The sequence below is a fragment of the Dreissena polymorpha genome, chromosome 7 (assembly GCF_020536995.1).
Source record: "Dreissena polymorpha isolate Duluth1 chromosome 7, UMN_Dpol_1.0, whole genome shotgun sequence".
NCBI classification, from domain to species: Eukaryota; Metazoa; Mollusca; class Bivalvia; order Myida; family Dreissenidae; genus Dreissena; species Dreissena polymorpha.
The window spans coordinates 42,352,401-42,375,308 of NC_068361.1; the positions used below are offsets into that span (position 1 = coordinate 42,352,401).

At 35.0% G+C, this 22,908-nt stretch overlaps 1 protein-coding gene across 1 annotated transcript; it reads right to left on the minus strand.

Moving 5' to 3' along the window:
• Nucleotides 1–2,577: 2,577 nt before the first annotated feature.
• LOC127839663 (uncharacterized) lies at nt 2,578–22,428 on the minus strand. The gene is made up of 15 exons (XM_052368046.1): nt 22,399–22,428; nt 22,222–22,320; nt 21,457–21,538; nt 20,706–20,788; nt 20,007–20,306; nt 19,306–19,400; nt 18,756–18,818; nt 18,367–18,455; nt 15,176–15,251; nt 14,570–14,696; nt 12,937–13,514; nt 12,544–12,651; nt 11,031–11,130; nt 10,541–10,608; nt 2,578–6,180 (listed from the first exon to the last, which is right to left on the minus strand). The coding sequence occupies exons 1-15, from the start codon at nt 22,426–22,428 to the stop codon at nt 6,093–6,095; spliced, it is 1,986 nt and encodes a 661-aa protein (XP_052224006.1). The 3' UTR covers nt 2,578–6,092.
• Nucleotides 22,429–22,908: the final 480 nt, after the last annotated feature.

The following is a 22,908-nucleotide window of genomic DNA, read 5'->3' on the forward strand; positions in this document are numbered from 1 at the left end:
CATGCCTTAGCTTATTGAATGAGAAAAAACAATAATAAAAAGAGAAACATTATATGTTCATGCACATAGGCATGTGAAATCACGTCCGTACACATAACATCATTAACTTAGGAAAGCAAACAACGAAATATAAATTTTGGTATGGTATACATGTAAAATTAAAGAGCATGGTGTAATTAAATAGCATGTCAAGTTTTGAATTTATCTGCTGCGTAACGTAATGTTACAACCCAAAAACGTTTTACTGTAACAGAACGTTTTTTTAAGATAAGTGGTACAGAAAATACACGTCGAATATCGTTTTAAAGATATTTCTTGTTATATTTGATCGAGAATGTAACCCGCCTACCAGTTTCGCTGAATGGGTCAAGTTTCCCACGGGTACTACTTCCCCGTACTCCCAAATTTTGTGTCGTACCCAAAATTGTTCGTACCCAATTTTTTTTCGTTCCCAATTATTTTTCGAACCCAAATTTGTTTAGTACTAAATTTTTGTTCGTACCCAATTTTTTTCGTAACCAAATTTTTTTCCTATCCATTTTTTTTTGGCATAATTTTTGTACCAAAAATGTTCGTACCCATTTTTTTTTCGTACCCAAAATGTTCGTACCCACATACACAATTGTGGTGATGTAGATAAACTTAAATTGATGCTTTTATATCCATCCTCTTCAAAAGCATCGTCACACCAGTACTGTCAGTACTATGATTAAAAAGAGTTACGTGAAAATCACCCGACGTGGACGATCTTCAAGCTTTTTCAGAAATGCTAGAAACAGACCTGCTACGTTGTAATGATGTAAAGGCTGTAAAGCGGATAGCCATCATGACCAGAGCTTCTACGAAATTAACCACAATATATTTAACACACTAGGGCACATTCAGACCATATTTAGACAGTAGCTCCCGTTAACTCCCAGTTTGCCTGGAAGTAACGGGTTCGATCCCCACTGTGGGAGCGGTCTTAAAATCTCCCATCAATATAATCTAGTTCTAGTCTCCGGAAACGGACTCAAGAGCGTTTCAAATAAGCCTTCGGCTTTCGATGCAATCGAGCTAAAATAAATAGGTTTAAACAATATTTACACTTATGCCATTTTGTTTAAGTTTAAAAAAAAACATGTTGCCAAACTCGTTTGAACGCTTTATATGTATCGCAATTTAGTTGTTACACAAGTGTTTATATACAACACGCTCATTTATTTTTCCTATACAGCTTAAAAGAGAGATGAGACTTTAGTTTGAAGGTATGTTCCTTTGTTTAACAAGGGCATCACAATTGCATTTTTTCCATACGGAAGGAAATATGCACTTTTGTAATGATTTATTTCACAATAAGCATAACAGTTTTGAAATAGACTCGCTAGTACACTTAAAAACTAGATGACTGATTAAGTCTTAACTTAACTTTGTTAGTTGTTAACCCTTTATTATATCCATTATTTCAGTTTCAGTACTGGTCATATTTTGCAGACAAATTAAAACTGAGTACAGAAGGTAAGAACTCCCGAAGATGTATCTAACGTTGAAACGGAGACAAAATAATTTAAGCACGTTGTTTTTTTCATCAGAAGTATATATACTAACGTTTCCATAAATGTCCATCGATTTTAGTGGTGATATCACATCAGAGTGTGAATGTGAGTGTATGAACTGTTTCAACATCTTCAGGTTTGGCTTGCAATTTCTCGAGTTTAAATCAATTATTGTTTTTTAAATATTATCGTAAAATTGTTCCTTGCATGTTTCATCATATTGTTGACTATGTTACGAGCGTATTTGAATTTAGCCCAGTTTCAGGTTTTACATCGTCGTAAAAACAGATTGTATGTGTCCCCGGATCAACAAAAATAGGTTGATTTGTGACCCGATGCAACTGTCAAAAAAAGGCTTTTAAGATATATTATTTTACCTTTACAAGAGGGTTTTCGAAATCTTTAGTGTCAGAAAACTAACAATAAAATTATAAAAATTATAATAGCGCTATCAGTGGGTGTAGACTTTGCTTGTTAAAACTTAAAAATTCATAATAAATTTCGATAAGTGTCCGAAGTTGCCAACTTCTTATATGCGTACTGAGATTAGGCTAGTTAACAATTTTCGAGCATGTCAGTCATGTGATCTGTGCGCGCATGTCAAGTGATCTGAGTGAAATGTCTTTTATGCGATCCGGTTTTATCTAGTCTGTCAATGTCTTGAGCTCGATATTATGGGATCAATAAGAAGTAAAACAGTTTGTTTTATTCAAACAAGAATTGTTTTTATACATACTCATTTTACTTGTTTAACGGTTGCTTGTTAATTTGTTCCGTTTACCGTGTGACACATGGCGCCATATTATTTTTTTAAGTCATTTTAAACCTTCACTTGAAAAGCGCAGACTAGTTTTCCGGTTGTATGCTTCTTTTATTTTATCATTTTCTCCTGCACATTGATAAGTATTATTTGAAATTTTGATGCGGCACGAGTTAAGCTCAGCTTGCAGCATGTCAAATGTTCAAGTGAAAGTGGTAACCTTTCATGGTCCAACTACATAAAAAGCCACAAAAAGTAGCAAAACAGAAACATAAACTTTTTATTAACACAAATAATAATTATTATGTACATATAATCAATTCGATGAGATATCACAAAATGCACAGCCGTAGTATTTGGACTGACATGCTGTCGTTGGAGCTTAGCTAAGTATTTAACTACATCACATCATCTAAATCACACTCAAAGTATTCTACTTGTACTTCAAACTACACACATTATTTATGTTTTATATTTATAACCTCTTGGTCATAAAAATTACTTATGACGCTGCTCCACTTTGCCTTCTGTATTCAGGGGCAGATAACTATGGACTCTATGGATCAATGTGATCAAACGTTTCTTGCACGTCAAGGCATCTACTTTAAGGTGATGACATATTGGAAATAGGAATTTTATCGTTTAATAAATGTGGCTAAAGTTTGCTCCAAGAACTTAAAACATTTATGCTTCAAGGGAAAAAAACTCAATAATAGGTGGATTTTGGGGCATGAGAAAATATCTTGCACACAAACACTGCATGGTATGACATTTTTTAAATTTAAATTAAATCACTAGAGAAAGGTGGAAGTACTTTCCTCCATAAACTTGAAACATTTTATGCAGACATATCGACTGACCCCCTCTGCAGGGTAATTAATAAACACATGTATTGTATAGTGCTTGCATATGTATTTTCAAATGCAAAGCAAAAACAAGGTTATTTAGTACACATGTATGTCAATTGTATACAGAACAATCAATAAAACAAAGATTTTCTACATGATATAAAATTAAAATGACTATTTACCTATATTAAAAAGTATATTTGTTCCACATTTAAATGAAAAGTAATTAAATGAAACGTTAAAATGAATACCTTCACTAGTTTTAGCAAGTTTTTTAATAATCAAGTTAATTTCAAAATACCTGAGACCGTAAGCCCATATGAATAAAACATATACATGTACATATTGGTCATTAAAAAAACATTTTGCAATACCATTTTTAAGAATACATCAGTATTATTAATCTGAAAAGCAAAAACTGAATTTGACTAGCATATCAATATATCATCTTCCTTTTAATACAGTAAAGTATAAATTGCTTGAGAAGACATACAATAATACGATTCAAGAACCACCTCAGGGAAGGAAAATGCACTACCCCTTTTAAAGGGTTTAACTTAACTCTTACTTTGCATATAGCTCCAGCAAAGTTAACCCTTTGCATGCTGGGAATTTTGTCGTCTGCTAAAATGTCTTCTGCTGAATTTCTAAAATCAGCATTATCTTCCATTTTTTTCAAAGAATACTATCAGAATAGCAAACAGTTTGGATCCTGATGAGACGCCACGTTGTGTGGCGTCTCATCTGGATCCAAATTGTTTGCAAAGGCCTTCAAAATCCGGTTCCAGCGCTCAAAGGGTTAATAACTATTTGTAAAATTAGATTTGAAGTGTAAAAATCAGCTTAAAGGAGGAGAAATCACAACCCTGTAATACAGTAATAATAATTGAGAGAAATTAAACATTATATCTTCAGATATGAATTACTGGTAACTAAAATGTTATGGATTGAATAATGAGTTAGAACACTTTATAGATTAAACAAGTTTGATTTTAGCTTATACATTATTTTCAGACCCTGAAAGTGTTTATGAAAGACTGTTTAGGGGTGCTGAATAAAAAACGGTTGTAACACTTTTTCAACTACGTAATCATTTACACAATTTCTTACTCCCATTAGTAAACATATAATTTTTGTAAGTTAACACAACCTAGATGAGTTTACACTTAACTTCCAGTAGTTAACACATATTTTCCATTAACATACATTACTTACCAAGGGCAAAATAATTATAACAACACATCTAAACGGTTGTGTTATAAGATGGTGATTGCCAAAAAACTCCTATCATTAGCATCAAATAAAACAAACAGTGTTTCAAACATGCCCCAACATCAATACCTTCAGAATCATTCATTATTTAAAGATCTAAAATATAATTTTAGTACATTGAAAACCAAAAAGGTAAAAATGTCCCAGTTGCCAGACTCAACAAATGCAATTAAAATTATTTATTAGTAAATTTATTGAAATTCATTAAATGGGCTTAAAAACGCCAGGCAACTATATTTAAAGATGACCGAGAAACAACAAGTTGAACATTTATCTCCAAAAATCAACTGATAATTTCATGATATAAATATTTGGTAACTACTCGCAAAGTTGAAACTATAACAAAACAGAAAATAAACAACTCATGTAAACAACAAGAGATGTGTTTGTCAGAAACACAATGCCCACTAATGCGCCGCTATGATTTTTTTTTTTACCTTTGACCTTGAAGGATGACCTACACCTTGACCTTTGTCCACTCAAAATGTGCAGCTCCATGAGATACACATGCATTCCAAATATCAAGTTGCAACGTTTAATATTGCAAAAGTTATGAAGAAGGTTAAAGTTTTGGGACACACACACGGACACATACAATGACAGACAGGCAAAAAACAATATACCCCCGATCTTACGATCAGGGGGCATAAAAAGTTCATGAACTAAGAACGTAACTGCTTAATCTACATTTAAATCATTTAAATTGCAGAACCTACAATTATGGTAGAACAACATAAAAAATTGTTTATAACATTCAATAAGATATTGGTATAATTACTTGTATTCATTAATTTATGCCTTACAGTTGTTTCTATTAACACATTAGCTTTTGAAAAAACATTTATTATTTGACACAAATAATTCATTTAATGAAATTGATTGTATAGAGAAGGGGGCTTATGTTAAGTTAAACCCATTTCAAATGTAAACAAAAGTAAACCAAGATTCATGGCTAATAACAATGACTTTGAGCTGGACCCGAAAATACAGTCTGTCCATGCTTGCTGTATCCTCCATGTCATCAAGATTGATAAATGCAAACTTAAGCTATTAACCTAATAGCAACTGTTAAGACTACCAGACGCCCCTCATACCACAATCCAATATTAATAGAGAGTGCATTTTTCCCTTTTATCAATTCTTATTAATTTCACTACTTATTTTTCCCTTCATAATTGATCTTCCTAAAATAAAATACTTTGCTGCATAGGTTGTCTCTCATAGTGGATGTCTTACTCACAGATTTCACTCCATGCACATTTCACTCAAAGAGGATTGCTTCCAAACATTGCAGAATTTGCTCCATATATTTATCCCTCACAGTGCTTTCTTAATACCAGTACAGATTCTTTTTCATATTTTCCCCCTCACAGTACCGATTTTTTGCTCCAACTGTCTAACTCTCCTGTCACAGTACAGAATCCATACCATTTCACTCACCATATAAATCCCTAAATGGATGCCTTCTCCTTTAGTTCAAAACTATTCATTTAAGCTAGATTGCATCAAAAGCCCAGGGCTTATTGAAACACTCTCAATGCAATTCCTGGGAGGAACCAGTACTTGCTGTCTGGGGGGGGGGTCTTAACTCCCACAGATGGACGGATTGTCAGATTGGATGACCTCCCGGTCCCAAGGTCAACACCATATTCACAGTGCTGACCTTTATCTTCTCCTTCAATCATCCGTGGTCAATGCTTGAACAAACTGGTACAGGAAACGAAGCATTTCATCCACCTTGACATGAAGTTGTTGTAGGATTACTCTACAAGAGGATATAGTGAAATGATTAAAGCTAGAATTGATAGAAATATTGTGATTTATTTACTCACAATTTTATTTATTGTGCATCTACATTTGCAGTAATCAAAATATCAAAACTTCATTGACAAAACAACATTTTATGGTATATTCTTAGTTCTATTCACATCTTCTTGGGAACACCCAATATGTGTAGTAACAATGACATAATAATGATAATATTGTTCAATGCCTTAACAACACTGGCAGACTCTGTGAGACCTGTTAGACTGTCAGATCTGACAAAAATCAAAATGTCTCAAAACAAGTGGGCCATGATGGCCCTGAATGGCTCACCTGACTCATTAAGATCAGATGAAAACTATGACCTGTACTGTCTACACAAGGTTTTCCTATGATTTGACCTAGTGACCTAGTTCCTGACCCCAGATGACCCAAAAACAATCCCAATCCAGATTTCATCAAGATAAACATTCTGATAAAATTTCATAAAGTACTGATGGAAACTGTGACCTCTATTGTCTACACAATGGTTTTCTATGATTTGATGTAGTGACCTAGTTTTTTGACCCCAGATGACCCAAATACAATCCCAACACAGATTTCATGAAGATTAACATTCTGGCCAAATTTTATTAAGATTGGATGAAAACTGCGACCTATACGGTCTACACAAGTTTTTTTTTAACTTTTACGTAGTGACCTAGTTTTTGACCCTAGATGGCCCAAATTCGATTCCAAACCAGATTTTAACAAGATAAACATTTTGACTAAATTTCATAAAGATTAGATGAAAACTGTGACCTCTAATGTCTACACAAGGTTTTTCTATTATTTGACCTAGTGACCTAGTTTTTGACCCCAGATGACCCAAATACAATCCCAATCCAGATATCATCAAGATAAACATTCTGACCAAATTTCATAAAGATTGGATAAAAACTGTGACCTCTACTGTCTACACAAACAAACTGTTGGCGGAAGGACGGACGCATGCACAACGGGCGCCGGACATCACACGATCACATAAGCTCTACATGTCACTTCGTGACAGGTTACCTAACAAGAGCTGTCAGAGGACAGCGCGCTCGACTATTCGAGTGCTTGACAGTATAAAGTAAGCCATCATGGGGAAATTACTCATAGTCAATAATTTATTAGACGATCTTTAAAAAATAAAAAAAGGAAAAAAAAAATTGGGGGGGGGGACGGGGGGTTGAGAGGGGGTATAATGTGGGGTGTGGTCATTTATTAGACGATCTTTCAAAAATAAAAAAAGGAAAAAAAAATATTGTTTTGGGGGAAGGATAGGGGGGAGTGAGAGGGGGATAATGTAGGGTGTAGTAATTTATTAGATATTTAAAAAAAAAATTTGGGGAGGTAAGGGGTGAGAGAGGGGTATAATGTGGGGTGTTGTTATTTATTAGATGATGTTTAAAAAAAAAACTTTTTTTTGGGGGGGGGGGGGGGGGGGGGGTAAGTTGGGGGGGGGAGGGATTCTGGGTAGGGGGGTGGGGTATTGTTTGGGTGGAATCCATTGCGGTATTCAGGTAAGTGTTGTTTTGTCAAAGAAATAATAAAATGTGATAATAAATAAAAAAGTTATGGCAATTTAAGCAAAATATTCAATTATCTAAGTGTAAAAGGGGCCATAATTATGTCAAAATGCTTGATACAGTGGTCTGCTCTTTTTAGCTCACCTGAGCACAACGTGCTCATGGTGAGCTATTGTGATCGCCTTTTGTCCATCGTGTGTTGTGTGTCGTCAACATTTACCTTGTTAACACTCTAGAGGCCACATTTATTGTCCAATCTTCATGAAACTTACTCAGAACATGTGTCCCAATAATATCTTGGACGAGTTCGAAAATGGTTCCGATTGATTGAAAAACATGGCCGCCAGGAGGCATGGCAGTTTTATATATAGCAAACCTTGTTAACTCTCTAGAAGTCACATTTATTGTCCGTTCTTCATGAAACTTTGTCAGACCATGTGTCCCAACAATATTTTGGACGATTTCGATAATGGTTCCGGTTGGTTGAAAAACATGACCGCCAGGGGGCATGGCAGTTTTCCTTATATGGCTATAGTAAAAACTTGTGAACACTCTAGACGTCACTTTTTTAGTCCAATCTTCATGAAACTTTGTCAGAACATATGTACCTTGGACGAGTTCGAAAATGGTTCCGGTTGGTTGAAAAACATGGCCGCCAGGGGGCGTGGCAGTTTTTCTTATATGGCTTTAGTAAAACCTTGTTAACACTCTAGAACTCACATTTTTAGTCCAATCTTCATGAAACTTGGTCAAAACATGTGTCCCTTGGACAAGTTTGAAAATGGTTCCAGTTGAATGAAAAACATGGCCGCCATGGGGCGGGGCAGTTTTCCTTATATGGCTTTACTGTATGGTAAAACCTTGTTTACGTTCTAGAAGTCACATTTGTGGTCCAATGCTCATGAAACTTGGTCAGAATATTTGAACTAATAATATCTGGGCTAAGTTCAAAAATGGTTGAGATCAGTTAAAAAACATGGCCGCAAGGGGGCGTGGCATTTTTCCTTAAATGGCTATTTACTACAAAACCTTGTTAACACTCTAGAAGTCACATTTATTATCCAATCTTTATGAAACTTGATCTGAACATTTGTTCTAATAATAGCTTGAGTGAGTTTGAAAATGGTTATGGTTTGTTGAAAAACATGGCCGCCTGGGGGGGGGGCAGTTGTCCTTATATGGCTTTAGTGAAAACTTGTTGACACTATATTAGCCACATTTATTGGCCAATCTTCATGAAACTTGGTCAGAACATTTGTCCCAATGAAATTTTGCCAGAGATTGAAGCTGGGTCATATGCGCTCAAAAACTAGGTCACAAGGTCAAATATAAAAAAAACATGTTAAAAGTCACTTTTTTGGTCAAAAATAATCTTCATGAATCAGCTTGCATTTTTTTCAGAATAGTCTAGTTCCTTTGACTTTCAGGTGAGCGCCTTAGGGCCTGATGGCCCTCTTGTTTATAGGTTGGGGTCATGTTGGTAAACAAGTATGCAATATATAAAAGCAATATGTCAAAGGATAAAGAAAATATTTGGGGTAGTACGCAAACTTTAACATAGATTTATCAATAATATGCATATTCTAAGAATAAAAGGGGCAATAATTATGACAAAATGCTTGATATAGTTGTCTGCTCTTGTTTATAGGTTGGGGTGATGTTGGTAAACAAGTATGCAAAATATGAAAGCAATATGTCAAGGGACAATGAAAATAAATGGGGTAGTACGAAAACTTTAACATTTGCTGCACATTCTAAGTGGAAAAGGGGCCATAATTATGACAAAATGCTTGATAGAGTTGTCTGCTATTGTTTATAGGTTGAGGTCATGTTGGTAAACAAGTATGCAAAATATGAAACCAATATGTCAAGGGACAAAGAAAATATTTGGGGTAGTACGAAAACTTTAACATTTGCACGCTTACGCAAACGCAGACGCTAACGTTAACGCAGACGCTCACGCTGTCGCCGGGGTGAGTAGGATAGCTCCACTATATATATTTCATATATAATAGTCGAGCTAATAACTGTCAAGACAAGAAATTTTGTAGCAAAATCACAGTTAAAAGCATATATGTCTGACATAATGATGAAACACACGTATTTTACAGAGATAAATATTTCTATGCGACATCACTGAAGCTGATAGTCTGACAATTTCCAGATTTATAGATGGACTTGAAAACACATGGATAAATATTAAATGCCCATAAACTATTTTTCCAATAGCAAGAATTCTTACCATCTCACCAGTTTTACTTTAAACTGACTGAAAATAAATTTCTTTTCTATGATTGTTTTAAATTGACAAAGTTACATTCTAATCAGGTAATTTATCCGATTTGTGTTAAATTATAACAAATGCGCTAGTTTTAAGATATGCAGTCAGCTCATGAAAGAGCAGTTCACTTTAATCAAAATTCTTTCAACCTGTTAGCTAGCTTGAAATAACTACCTATTTAATGTTAAATGATATAAGCTTAGATCTGAGGAAACGTGGTATAATGCATGTGCATAAACTATCGTTCCACATTAGCCTGTGCAATCTGCGCAGGTTAATATGGGAAGATACTTACCCCTTTTATGGTATTTTTTAAAAAGAAGTCTCCTCTTAGCAAAAATACAATTGAGAAAAAAAGTGTCGTGCTAATTAGCCTGTGCACTTTAGGCACATGCATTAAGCCCTGTATTCCCAGAGTGTGTTTAATATTCAATGCTTTAGACAGTCAGATAATTGTACTTTCACCTGAACACAGGTTAACTTTCTGTTTACTCACTTGAACTCAGGTAAACCTCTCGTTTACTCACCTGAACTCAGGTAAACTGTACAGTGTTAACAGCTGGGTTGGCAACACTACTGTCACTGGTACAGGATCCTGAAAATTTAACATAAGAGTCATCAGCTGCATAAGTTATCATGTTTTCAATTTCCTACAATTTATGCAAGAGTGCTATGGTATTGTTTTTATTAACAATAGTATTTTACATCTATCAATCTCGAACGAATGTTTACATGAAAAAAACTGAAAGTGATTGTATAAAACACTACATTTGAATCCAGGTCAAAACAATGCCATGCTGGGTCGCTTGATAACTTGTGATTATTGGCTGGGGAAAACATGGTACTTTTTTATTGACTTATTTCATTACGTACCTGTCAAAAAAAATCTCAGTTTTTATCAACCCCAAAGAGAGTCTGAACGTACATTCCATTGATTTGTGTGTACAAAAGCTGTTTTCATGATGGGTCAATAACAAGAAAGGCTGATTTATTAAAAACATCATATTTGTAACTTACTGGTAACTGGAACCGATGAAAGAAGCCATTGCATATGTTGGTGAGAGCTGTAAACTCTCGCTCCCGATTGGTCAGCTCTGACACAGGAAACTCTAGCAACCTGAGATCACAGTTTGAATGGTTAGCGTCAAACTGTTGTGTATGTCTTAGATTATCCATATAAGATAGAATAGTTTTGCACAAGCCCTGAACATTTCTTTGTAAAAGCCAATTTCTATATTAAAAACCAAACCATGTAAAACATTTATGTGTGCAATATCACAATTTTTGTTTCATTTAACAGGAAGCATATACAGAAAGAACTGTGGGATGGGGTTTTCATATGAACATGCTTTGATCATTGTATGTGATGTGCAAGTGTCAGGTACCGGTCTTATTTATTAATACCAACCAACAAGTAAATTGAAATTGCATTTCAGTTCTAAATGTACCAAAAACGTTCTGAAAATTTGGCAAAAGAGACAATTAATATGTGATTTCAATAGAATTATAGATCTTGTGCAATTACTTTATTGCAAATTTCGCCTGTTTTTTGCTAGAGAAATTTACTCATTTTGAGGGATTTTGATCAGTAGGAGAATTAATTTTGCTGAAAAAAGCTAATTGTTATTCATGTATACGGTTTAAACCCTAGCAAACTGTGCATATTTGGGTACAGATCGCATGGAAAGCAAGTCTCTATTCCATCCATGTTCCCAATCATTGACACCAGACAGATTATGGACAACTCTTAATGAGAATACAATTGTTGTATCTCTTAACAGAGATTTTTTGCCCAATTGGGAAAAGTACTGGTACTATGATTATTTGGTAAAATAAGTGCAAAAAAACCCATAAAATTCAGGTTTTTAAATCTTCAGATTGGGACCGGGTTATACGGTAATAAATTTTGAACATGATATTATTTGTTGTGCATTATTAATTTAATTGATGCTCAACTTATTGTTTACATATTTATGAACGCTCATATCATCATATATTTTGTTAATATAAAACATATTCACAGATTAAAATGTTCGAGAGACAATAAACAGTCTATGAAATTTTCTGCCCCTGGAGTCTTTACGTACTTTAAATTATAGTACCAGACTCATCAGGTAAATAGGGACAACAGTTTGAGTATTGGTAATTTTCCGATCCACACATAAATGTGAGGTTTGCTCTGGGAAAACAGGGCTAAATGCATGTGGGTAAAGTGTCCTTAAATAATAGCCTGTGCCGTCCACACATGCTAATCATGGGTCTTTTGAACGTTGGTACTTAATTTTAAAACACATCTGAATATTCTTTTAAATGCCTTTTTGGTGAAATGTTCACTTTCAGTAGTCAGTTTTATTGTTTACTTGCAGATGATTGTAAGAACTGCAATAAGAATTTTTTGTATTTTGGCTTAATTGGGAAAATGTCTTTTACTGATACTTTATAAATAAGGAAAAACAACCACTGCATGCATGCTGAAAAAAGCGTTCAACAGATACAAAGGTTGCTCACTCCACTCTCCATATGTACTTACCCAACATAGGATATGCGGAGATCCATCACAGTGGCAACCAGAAGCTGTAGCTGTGTTGCTATGCCAACAGGAATCTGGTTGCTTTGGAAACCATCTTGAATCTCCTGACTGAAAGCAAGACAAGTTTGGGTAAAATATTGTTAATGGACCCTAACCACTGCTTAAAGCCTCAACTGGATATTGTGGGATGAGTAAATTAAAGTTTTGGAGTAATTTATTCCATATTTTGCCTTGAGACCTAAAATATTGCAGTCCAATCATGGAAGTGCAAAAGTTTCACCCAAACTTTCGAGATCATCCACTTGTTTACTACATTTTATTTACACAATAGTAAAGAAAACATTTTTAGCTTGTAATGTTTTACTTCATTAGAGAGCAAATCCATATGATTACCAGCTATTATGAACAAATTTCCAGATCTGTTCCAGTCTCGTGCCAGCGTTCAGGGCTGCCGCCCTATCAGCCTCCCTAGACACGACATCACTTCCTGTTGATGTCCTAATGACTTCACTTCCTGTTGTTGCCTCATTCCCATTTGTGACATCACTAGATTGGTTTAAATTTCCAGAGCGCGTACAATCTACTGGTTTCATTTCATTTGTGAGCACATTTTCAGAAGTACCAAAACTCCTGCTATTTTCTGAATTAGGTTTTAAATGCGAAGTATTTGATTCTATGTTACTAGCATTGTTGTTATTACCATTTGACTGAACACTTGGAACCAAACAATTAGGCTTACTGCAACCTCTTGATCCACTATCACCAGTGTTAGAAAAGGCACGGAATGCTTCAGAGTCTACCACGCCAATGTTGTTACTAACTATGTGGTTGGGACTCTGAATATTGGTCTGAAAGCCAATGTCCCTGAGACGGGAATGCTGAAGATTAGTTTTATTATCAGCAGATACATTCTGGGCCAAGGCCTCCACACTGGTGGACCACCTGTGGGAGGTGATGTCAAAAACTCCCAGCTGTAACAGAATCAGGAAGAGAAATTCAAAAACCAACCCTTTAGTACTCATATAAGCATTATGGCCCATTTGTAGTGCCTTAAAAAATCAAATTATTTTGATAGATTCAAGTTTTAACGCTTTGTTTCAAACCAAATCATACTTATGACCAGCAAAAAGCATAAAACTTGAACAGTCATGTGAAGTTTTGGTTAAATCTGCAATTGGTTCAGAAGGAGAAGTCGTCAATACAAAAAGATTTCTCATGTACATACTGACTGACAACAATGAAAAAACTAGAGCTTTGTCACAGACGTGACTAATACCCCCACATGCCCCAATGACACATAATATTTTGCATGTCGTCTTCACAAAAAAACAGCGGACACCATGCTCAATTTTTAAAACGCACTAAGTGACCCCTTGACCTAATTTTTGACCCAGAAAGGCCCATGTTCTAACTTGGCCTTAAGATCATCTCCATAAAACTTCTGACCAAGTTTGGTGAAGATTGGATGTAAAACTACTTGAATTAGAGAGCGGACACCATGCTGAATGTTAAAAAACGCACTTAGTGACCCCGTGACCTTGTTTTTGACCCGGCAAGGCCCATGTTGGAACTTGGCCTAGACATCATGTAGATACAACTTCTGACCAAGTTTTGTGAAAATCGGATGAAAACTACTTGAATTAGAGAGCGGACACTTAATACGGACCGACAGACAACGACAGGCAAGTACACTCCTATATACCCCCCTAAACTTCGTTTGTGGGGGTATAAAAACACGGTATCCTTCAAGCTCCCCATGAGCAATATGTGCTCAGGTAAATAAAAAATGATTAAGTACTGCATGTATATAATATTCACACATATATCGGTACTCTTCCAATAACCAGTACATATGGGAAGTAATTCAAAAGATTCTCAAAAAAAGAAATCACACTTACTTGTAGCTTAGTTTTTACTAACCAATCAATAATAACTGACAAAAATTCTTCTCAATTCATTATTTCTAGTGAATAATTCTTTGTTATGTGTGATCATCTTAAATGAAAAGAAATATGTGCAGCCTTACCTTATCTGTCAGGTAGTTGTCCAGACTAGTAACTGTTTCAGGGGTGACAGTTCCAGTTTGTAACCCCTTACACAGCCCCTTTAAGGCATGTATGCATCGCGTCATGGTTTCCACACTCAGGCCATACCTTAAAGTTGCAGAACAGCAAATGGTATGAAAATATTTAATTTGAGCACATGTATAAAATATCTTTCCAAATTTAATATATTGAACTCCCATGACAAAGTTGCTCAAAAGTATAAAATATATAAGTATGCAATGTAGCATCTTTATCAAAATGGTTAAAAACATAGTCTTCTACATAATATTTTATTAAATAAAAATTTCATCAAAAATCAACAGAGACGTTGTAGGTACTTTCCAGAAGCCTTTTTTCCTAACCTGAGGTCAAGATATTCAGAGATATAAAATAATTGAACCATACAAAAAAAGAAAAACAAATTATCTCTATCTATTTTGAATAGCCAGGTATGTTTATAAACTTGAGTATCAATATTAACATAATTTTCATATCACATATACCATAAAATTTAATTAAAACCATTCAATTTAATTTAAAGTACCGGTATGTTGTTTGTGACTGAGACCTTCAACAGGCATACTTACTTCTTTTTAATCACACACTCGTCTAGAATTTCTACGGCATCCCCCAATGCTTTCTCGATTTTCGTAAGAACTAAAACTAAACAAGGGACAAAATTGTCACAAAACCAGGATTTCATAAAACTAGGCCTAAGCGTTCTTGAGTTATCATCCGGAAACAATCTGGTGGACGGACCGACTGACGGACGGACCGACGTGTGCAAAACAATATACCCCCTCTTCTTCGAAGGGGGGCATAAATATATTTATAACTAGAGATTTGTCACAGACAAGACATATACCCCCACATGCTGCATTGACACAGAATATTTTGCATGCTGTCTTCACAAAACAAGAGAAGCTAATTTATAGCGATTTTTAAGAATTATTATGCCATTATCATGTATGGCCATTTTGACCGTTGAACTCTTGAATTCTTTCGCATGACACGCCGTCCAATGACTGTGAACAAAATTAATGTACAGAGTCATTTTAAAATCTCACAATGAATGACATAGTTATGGCCCGGACAAGCTCATTTATGGCCATTTTTGACTTTTTAACTCCAAGTGTGACCTTGACCTTGGAGAAATTGACGTAATTCTTTCACATGACACACAGTCCAATTATTGTGAACAAATGTACCGAGTAATTTTAAAATCTCACAATGAATTACATAGTTATGGCCCCGACAAGATCATTTATGGCCATTTTTGACCTTTGAACTCAAAGCGTGACCTTGGAGATATCAACTTAATTCTTTTGCATGATACACCATCCAATGATTGTGAACAAATGTACAAAGTAATTTTTAAATCTCGCAATCAATGACATACTTATGGCCCTGACAAGATCATTTATGGCCATTTTCGACCTTTGAACTCAAAGTGTGACCTTGAGATATCAACGTAATTCTTTCGCATGACACACTGTCCAATGATGGTAAACAAATGTGCCATATGATTTGAAAATCTCACACTAAACAACATAGTTATGGCTCGGACAAGTTCATTTATTGCCATTTTTGACATTTGAACTCTTGAACTCTAAGAGTGATTTTGACCTTGGAGATATTGATGTAATTCTTTCGCGCAACACACCGTCCAATGATGTAGATCATATCTGCCAAATGATTTTAAAATCTCCCAATGAATGACATAGTCATGGCCCGGACAAGCTCATTTATGGCCATTTTCTACTTTTAAACTCAAAGTATGACCTTGACCTTGGAGATATTGACGTAAATCTTTTGCGCCACACACCGTCCAATGATGTAGATCATATCTGCCAAATGATTTTAAAATCTCACAATGAACAACATAGTTATGGCCCGGACAAGCTCATTTACGGTTATTTTTTATCTTTGAACTCAAAGTGTGACCTTGACCATGGAGATATCGACGTAATTCTTTTGCGCGACACACCGTCCAGTGATGGTGAACAAATGTGCCAAATGATTTTAAAATCTCACCATGAACGACATAGTTATGGCCCAAACAAGCTTTTTCCGCCTGCCCGCCGACATTCAACAATCTAATAACCAGTTTTTTCCTTTGGAAAACCTCTTTAAAAACACAAGATGCTGCACGCGATAAACATTTATGCCCCCAGTGTAAGCCATGAGAGTATTGATTGATCAACCCTTTTGAATTAAGTTTAAGTCTAAAAGTAGGACAATGTCAACATCAAAATGAGGTCAGATGTTGTAAGTGTGTTGATAGTGTTCAAAAAAAAGATGCTAGTTGAAACACAAGATTTTTGGTAAACCAAGAATTCAGACCTTTTGAATACATGTATGTTGAATTTAAAAAGAATGTTAATGTAAAGGTAAAATGAGGTCAAAGTATGTGGATGTGTTGATACTGTTAAAATATCATATATTCAAGTATCAAAGCTTAGTAATGGCAGTATTGATGTTGGACAACACACATTTGGCATAATCACGATTTCGGAACTTCTGAATAAGTCTAAGTGCCTGAAGGACCGTGAACAATTTGTGAAATTCATATGTTTCACAAAAATACTACGCTGTGCCAAGGAAAAGGTTACATATTTGATAAAACAATGCTAACAAAACTTCTTATATATTTTTATGCGGAGACCAAACTTTTGAGGATGGATACAATTTCAAAGCTTTAATTAATATGGTGATGCCGAGATAACAAGTTGCCAACTTTTTTCCTACATAGTAACACGATCCCTACCTATGTTTGCATATAAGCTAAATACACACATAAAGTTAGTGTAATACTTCTACCAAACTTAACCCTTTTCCACTCAAAAGCAAAATGAAAATGGCTATTAGCAAACAGCATAAAACCAGAACAGCCTAACGAGTAACTCACAGTCTGTTTAGGTTTTATGCTTTTTCTGCTCATCAGTATCTTAGGGTTGGAAATAAAGCCTTTAAAACTTCAATCTAGTAAACAAGGTTTTCAGTCAAATTTAACTTTTTATGGACTACAAATGCGTCAACATACGTATCTAAGAGGTAAAGAGTTAAGTTATTGAGGACAAACCAATTTTAACCCTTTAAGCGCTGGAACCGGATTTTAAAGGCCTTTGCAAACAGTTTGGATCCAGATGAGACGCCACGTTTTGTGGCGTCTCATCAGGATCCAAACTGTTTGCTATTCTGATAGTATTCTTTGAAAAATATCGAAGAAAATGCTTATTTTAGAAATTCAGCAGACAACATTTTAGCAGACGACAAATTTCCCAGCATGCAAAGGGTTAAATTTTTAGTTATGATGTCATTGACCTGACTAATCACAATCACAGTCCCAAGCTATGTCCCCAAGCACGCTAGCTACTAGTATATACAAACTATGAGCAGGATTGGTCCATGGAAACTTGAGTTATCGACTTGAAACAACCTGTTTAAACCCAACAGAACAACAAATTAACCAACAGAGAGTCTCTCATATGCCCCCTCCCTGCTGAAGTATAGTACATGAGCCTCTTTTGGTGAAAAAGGGGTTTAATGCATGTGTGTAACATGTCCAAGATTTTGTGCAGCCCTTACAGGCTTATCAGGGAAATCACTTTCTGCCTTTACTGGATTTTTGTCAACAAAAGTCTTCCTTTAAACCAAAATTACAATCAACACAGAAAGTGTTGTCCCTTATCTGCACAGGTAAATCAGGAACGACCTTTTTTCATGCACAATGATTAAACCCACATTTCTCAGAGAATGTTTAAAATGTTTGTAATACCGCAGGACTGTGTGAAGAAATCCAGCAGTGACTCCACATTGTGTATCAGTCTCCTGGTGAAGATCATCCCAAACACAGCTATCCAATGTCTGTGTAGAGAAATACAGAAAATTGCAAAATTGGTTGTACAATTTTTTTGCATAGGGTTTGATCAAATTCTTGCTAAAATCTTACACAAATCTGTGCCCCTGTGACACATGTTTGGGGGCAGACAAGAGTATGCCATGTTATTATGGATTGTACATGCAGATGAATGGATCTATGCAATATCAAATGTCTTCATAGGATATAACAAGAGCTGTTCCATGTTTACATTTAGCTAAAGTAGATAAAGGGCACAATTCTGCATTATTGCAGGTCAGAGTTATTGGTCTTGATCTGCCACTTACTTTTTCCAGCATTCTAGGATGTCTTTCAGTGACCAGGGAGGTTTTCGGAAAACTATCATGTGCCTGAAAATTCATGAAAATTATAGCGATATGGTATTAAACTTGGAATTCTTGACAATGATACAATGATAATACACATCTTTTTAAAACAAAGCACAGAATTTTGTTGCCATTTTCATTTCTAATACAGATAGATAACTTAAAATATTGTATTCCTTATAACAGAAATCAATGCATGTTCTCATTTTTACTCCAGCAAATAACTATACTTTGAATTACCAAGACAAATCCTTACAACTTATTTATAGAATGGCAGTTTATTTCACAAAAATATGTAAATAATATTATGCAATTATTAACAAGTAGTAAAGGTACAACCAGTTCAAATGATTTGAATCAAATACATTTTAGTAAATACTTGCTTTATAGTTTATTATATATTTGGCAACTTTTGCCAAGACAGCGCGTTTTGACAAATCTGGCTTATTTCAATCACTGAGCGCCTTTTGGTAATAACTGATGTCAAAACACTAGTGGAGTGTAACCTCACCAGATTTCATTGTAAACTGTTTTCATTTCCTGTTCCAGGACGGTTCCCAATGCTTCATGGAGGGCAGTCTTCATCTTGCAGTACATGTCATCTAGCTGTTGTCAATCAGAGATATTAAATCAAAGGCTTATACACATTCATATAATGCTTATACCAGTCATACTACAAAATGCCTTACAAAACAAAGATCTATCAGTGTTTCTTGATAGTTCAAACATATTGTCCAGTCCAATCATAACATAAAACTTTGAAACATATTAAAATCTGTCATGAAGACTTTTGCAACTTCTCAAAAAAGGTGTGTACATGTTTCCTAACCATCTAGCTGAATCACCTGGAAAAAACCAACAGATTAATAAGTAAGTTACCGTACCAGTTAATGACACTGTACAGTGAGACTTGTGTCACATGTGATTTTTACATTACAAACTATCACATATAGGCTGCAATAGTGTCGTGCTTATTGTGTCCACCTTCAAACCAAGTTCAACCCCCATCTGGGCCGCATTCTCAAGATCTGTCAATGGACATCAAGTACTGGTTCTACCCAGGATATGGACTCCGGAGTGTTTCCTGAGCCCAGGGCTCTCGATGCAACAAAGCTAAATAATTGGGTTTTAACTTAATCAACCAATACTTCATACAAATATAAACCATAATGCATATACATGGCATTGTGTAATAGAATAAGCATATATTACCACTGTTTTCAAGCTTGTATTGGTGCAAGAGCGATTGTTCCCAGTTGGCACATCTCTGTCATGTTGTGTCACACACTGCTTTGACACCGGACTTGTCAGCGACGTTCTCGGTGTAAAAGATCTTGCCGCTGCTGTGGCCATGTTCACAGATGGAAACACTGCTGTGTTTGTTGTTGTTGTCGCTATAGGAGCCATGGTTGGGGGAGTAATAGGTCCAGTGGACTGGCCTGATTGTCTTGATGTAAACCTGGAGTACTTGGCAGGATTGGAAACAATGTTCTCTATTCCTTTGAGGACATCCTAGAACATTTGAGTCAACAAAGTACAGGAATTTGTTTTGTTAAGCAATCTTACAATTTCTAACTGAAATGATTTTATGACTATTTAAATGTTAGTCTTGTATGCTATTGGTGAGTATTTTGGAAAGCTTTTAAAAAAGTGCAGCATGGTATATTTTGGAATGTGTAATCAACATTTTCAAAGCATCAAAGAAAGCATAGACACCCATACAAATATATACTAGTTTTTTACATTAAAGAGCCATTAACAATATATTCATCTGATTAATGTATGTGACCTAAACAGTGCAAATGTAATAAATTGCTACAGAAAGTCATTTACATATGTGAAAATACATCTGCAAGTTATACAACTGAAATTTTAAATTTAAATTTATTATCAAAGAAGTAAAGGCCATACCTTTGAGTTAAAAGCCAATATGTCACAGCAGAAAGATTTTGTTATCAAATTGTTGTCATTAGTGAACAACACCATGTGGTCATCTGAAAAAAAATAATCTGAGCAGTGCTCTGTGAAAAGGGGGTTTAACGCATGTGCGTAAAGTGTGGTCCCAAATTAGCCTGCTCAGTCCACACAGGTTTATCAGGGACGACACTTTCCGCCTTAACTGGATTTGTTCTTAGCAGAGACCTTATTTAATAGAAAAATAACACAAAGCAAAAAGTGTTGTCCATGATTAGCCTGTGCAGACTGCATAGGCTAATTAGGGACAACACTTAATGCACATGCATTAAACCCCCTTTTCACAGAGCACAGTCCATATCTTTTTATAACAGCTCAATAGTTTATTTTGTTTGCTTCATAAGCCTTAACATAACTGCTTTACAGAAATGCACTTTTCTAAATTCTTCCCTTGAAAACATACAATCAAATCTCTCTCAAAGCACCCATGTTTATTGTTTTGCTTTACATGTATAATATTTATATAGGGTTACAATTGGATCTTTAAAAAATTGTCAGCAAGGTGGTTGGAAAATTCGAGATATTACCAATATTACCATGCAGTGTACAGACATTATACACAATGTCCAAAGCAATTTAGAAAGTTTAGCAACAAGGGGTCTTTTCGTGAAATAAAAAATGTTTGATTAGAATGAAATACTTCATTTTTATACAATAGGCCATACGTCTATGACTTTTCTATACTTACATTGTTTCCGAACCATGAGGCAGGCTTGCAGAATGTTGTCATCATTACACGAGGCTTCAAACTCCTTCTTAGCTTCTTCAAACTGGAAACAATAATAAAAACTTAACAAGTTTGCCTCTCTACATGTATGTCTAAACGAGCAACAAATATGAATATTTGATCCATTGGCTGAAATGTCACGGAAGAAAATCTTAATTTACGTGTTACTGAAGATACATAGATTTAACTATGAATTATAAAAAAAACACTACGTTTCTACTCATTCTAATGAGTACTTTGAACAATTACAGGAGGATACAGTAAATGAAATTCTAAGAGGAGGACTTTTTATAATGCATTTTCACCTTATGTATTTTTAGCCTTAAACGTGACGAAAAAAAGCTCAGTATCAATCATGTGTTCAAGATATTCACATGTTTATATAAACATAACTATACGATTCAAACACTTGCAGTTATATAAAATCAGAACTGAAACCTCTGTACCCTTTGACAATACAGATATTCATAAATTATAAAATAAGTCACACCATGAGAAAATGGGTCTCTTGCTATATGTGGCCAGTATAGATCCAGACTAGCCTGCGCATTTACGTAGTCTGGTCAGAAGATACAAGGTCTTCTTAGAAGTCACACATGGTTTTTGTGGTCTCATTAGTGAACAGGGTAGCTGTAGCAAATCTGGGGGCTTAACGCACAAAACCTATGTTTTCATGAAGTAGCTCAAATATTGTAGGATTCTATAATAAAGTGAAATAACACTTACCTGTTTTACAGTCTGTTTGATAAGCCTAGGATGTTGATCTTCAAAAAGTTTCTTTAAGAATGCAATGGCCTTCTTTGCACCTAGCTGGGTTTTAAACCACTGAATTGAAAGCAAGCATAATGAAACAACACAACAATAATCATAGAGCATGCTTCAAGCTAATACATGTATGTGTACATTTCTATGGCAACTGCAGTCGGTCAGCATTACAATGCTTGAAAACAGTTGATTATAAGCATTAGTGGTTTGTTTATACTCATTAGATAAAAAATTGCAATTAATTTGCTGTTATACAAACAAAACTTATAAACATTCTGTTTGAAAAAAGCACTTGACCCTATTAGTTGTATTCAACTTGGTGTTTTAATATTTAAGTATTGTTTTTTATCTGTCATTTTTAGAGAAATCAATACAATCACGTTAACCAACAAGGGACAAAATTGTCACAAAACCAGGTTTTCAGTTGAAAAAAAGTCTGATAAAGGAAACCCCCTTGTGTAAAATCGACCTTGATTTCAATTTGAAAAACAAGGGACAAAATTGTCACAAAACCAGGTTTTCATTGTGAAAAAAAAATCTGATAAAGGGAGAAAACTCAAACTGAACTTTTGAAATGACCAAAAAAAATTAACCCCCTTTGTAATTTTTTTTTTTTTTTTTAAATCTATTTTTAGTCGTGGCGACCTT

Coding starts and splice junctions, on each gene's coding strand:
- LOC127839663 (XM_052368046.1), bottom strand. CDS start 22,428: ATGCTGACCGACTGCAGTTGCCATAGAAAT. Junction 20,307..20,705: donor TATTGGCTTTTAACTCAAAG/GTATGGCCTTTA, acceptor CAAATGTTCTAG/GATGTCCTCAAAGGAATAGA. Junction 11,131..12,543: donor CTCCGCATATCCTATGTTGG/GTAAGTACATAT, acceptor CTGTGATCTCAG/GTTGCTAGAGTTTCCTGTGT.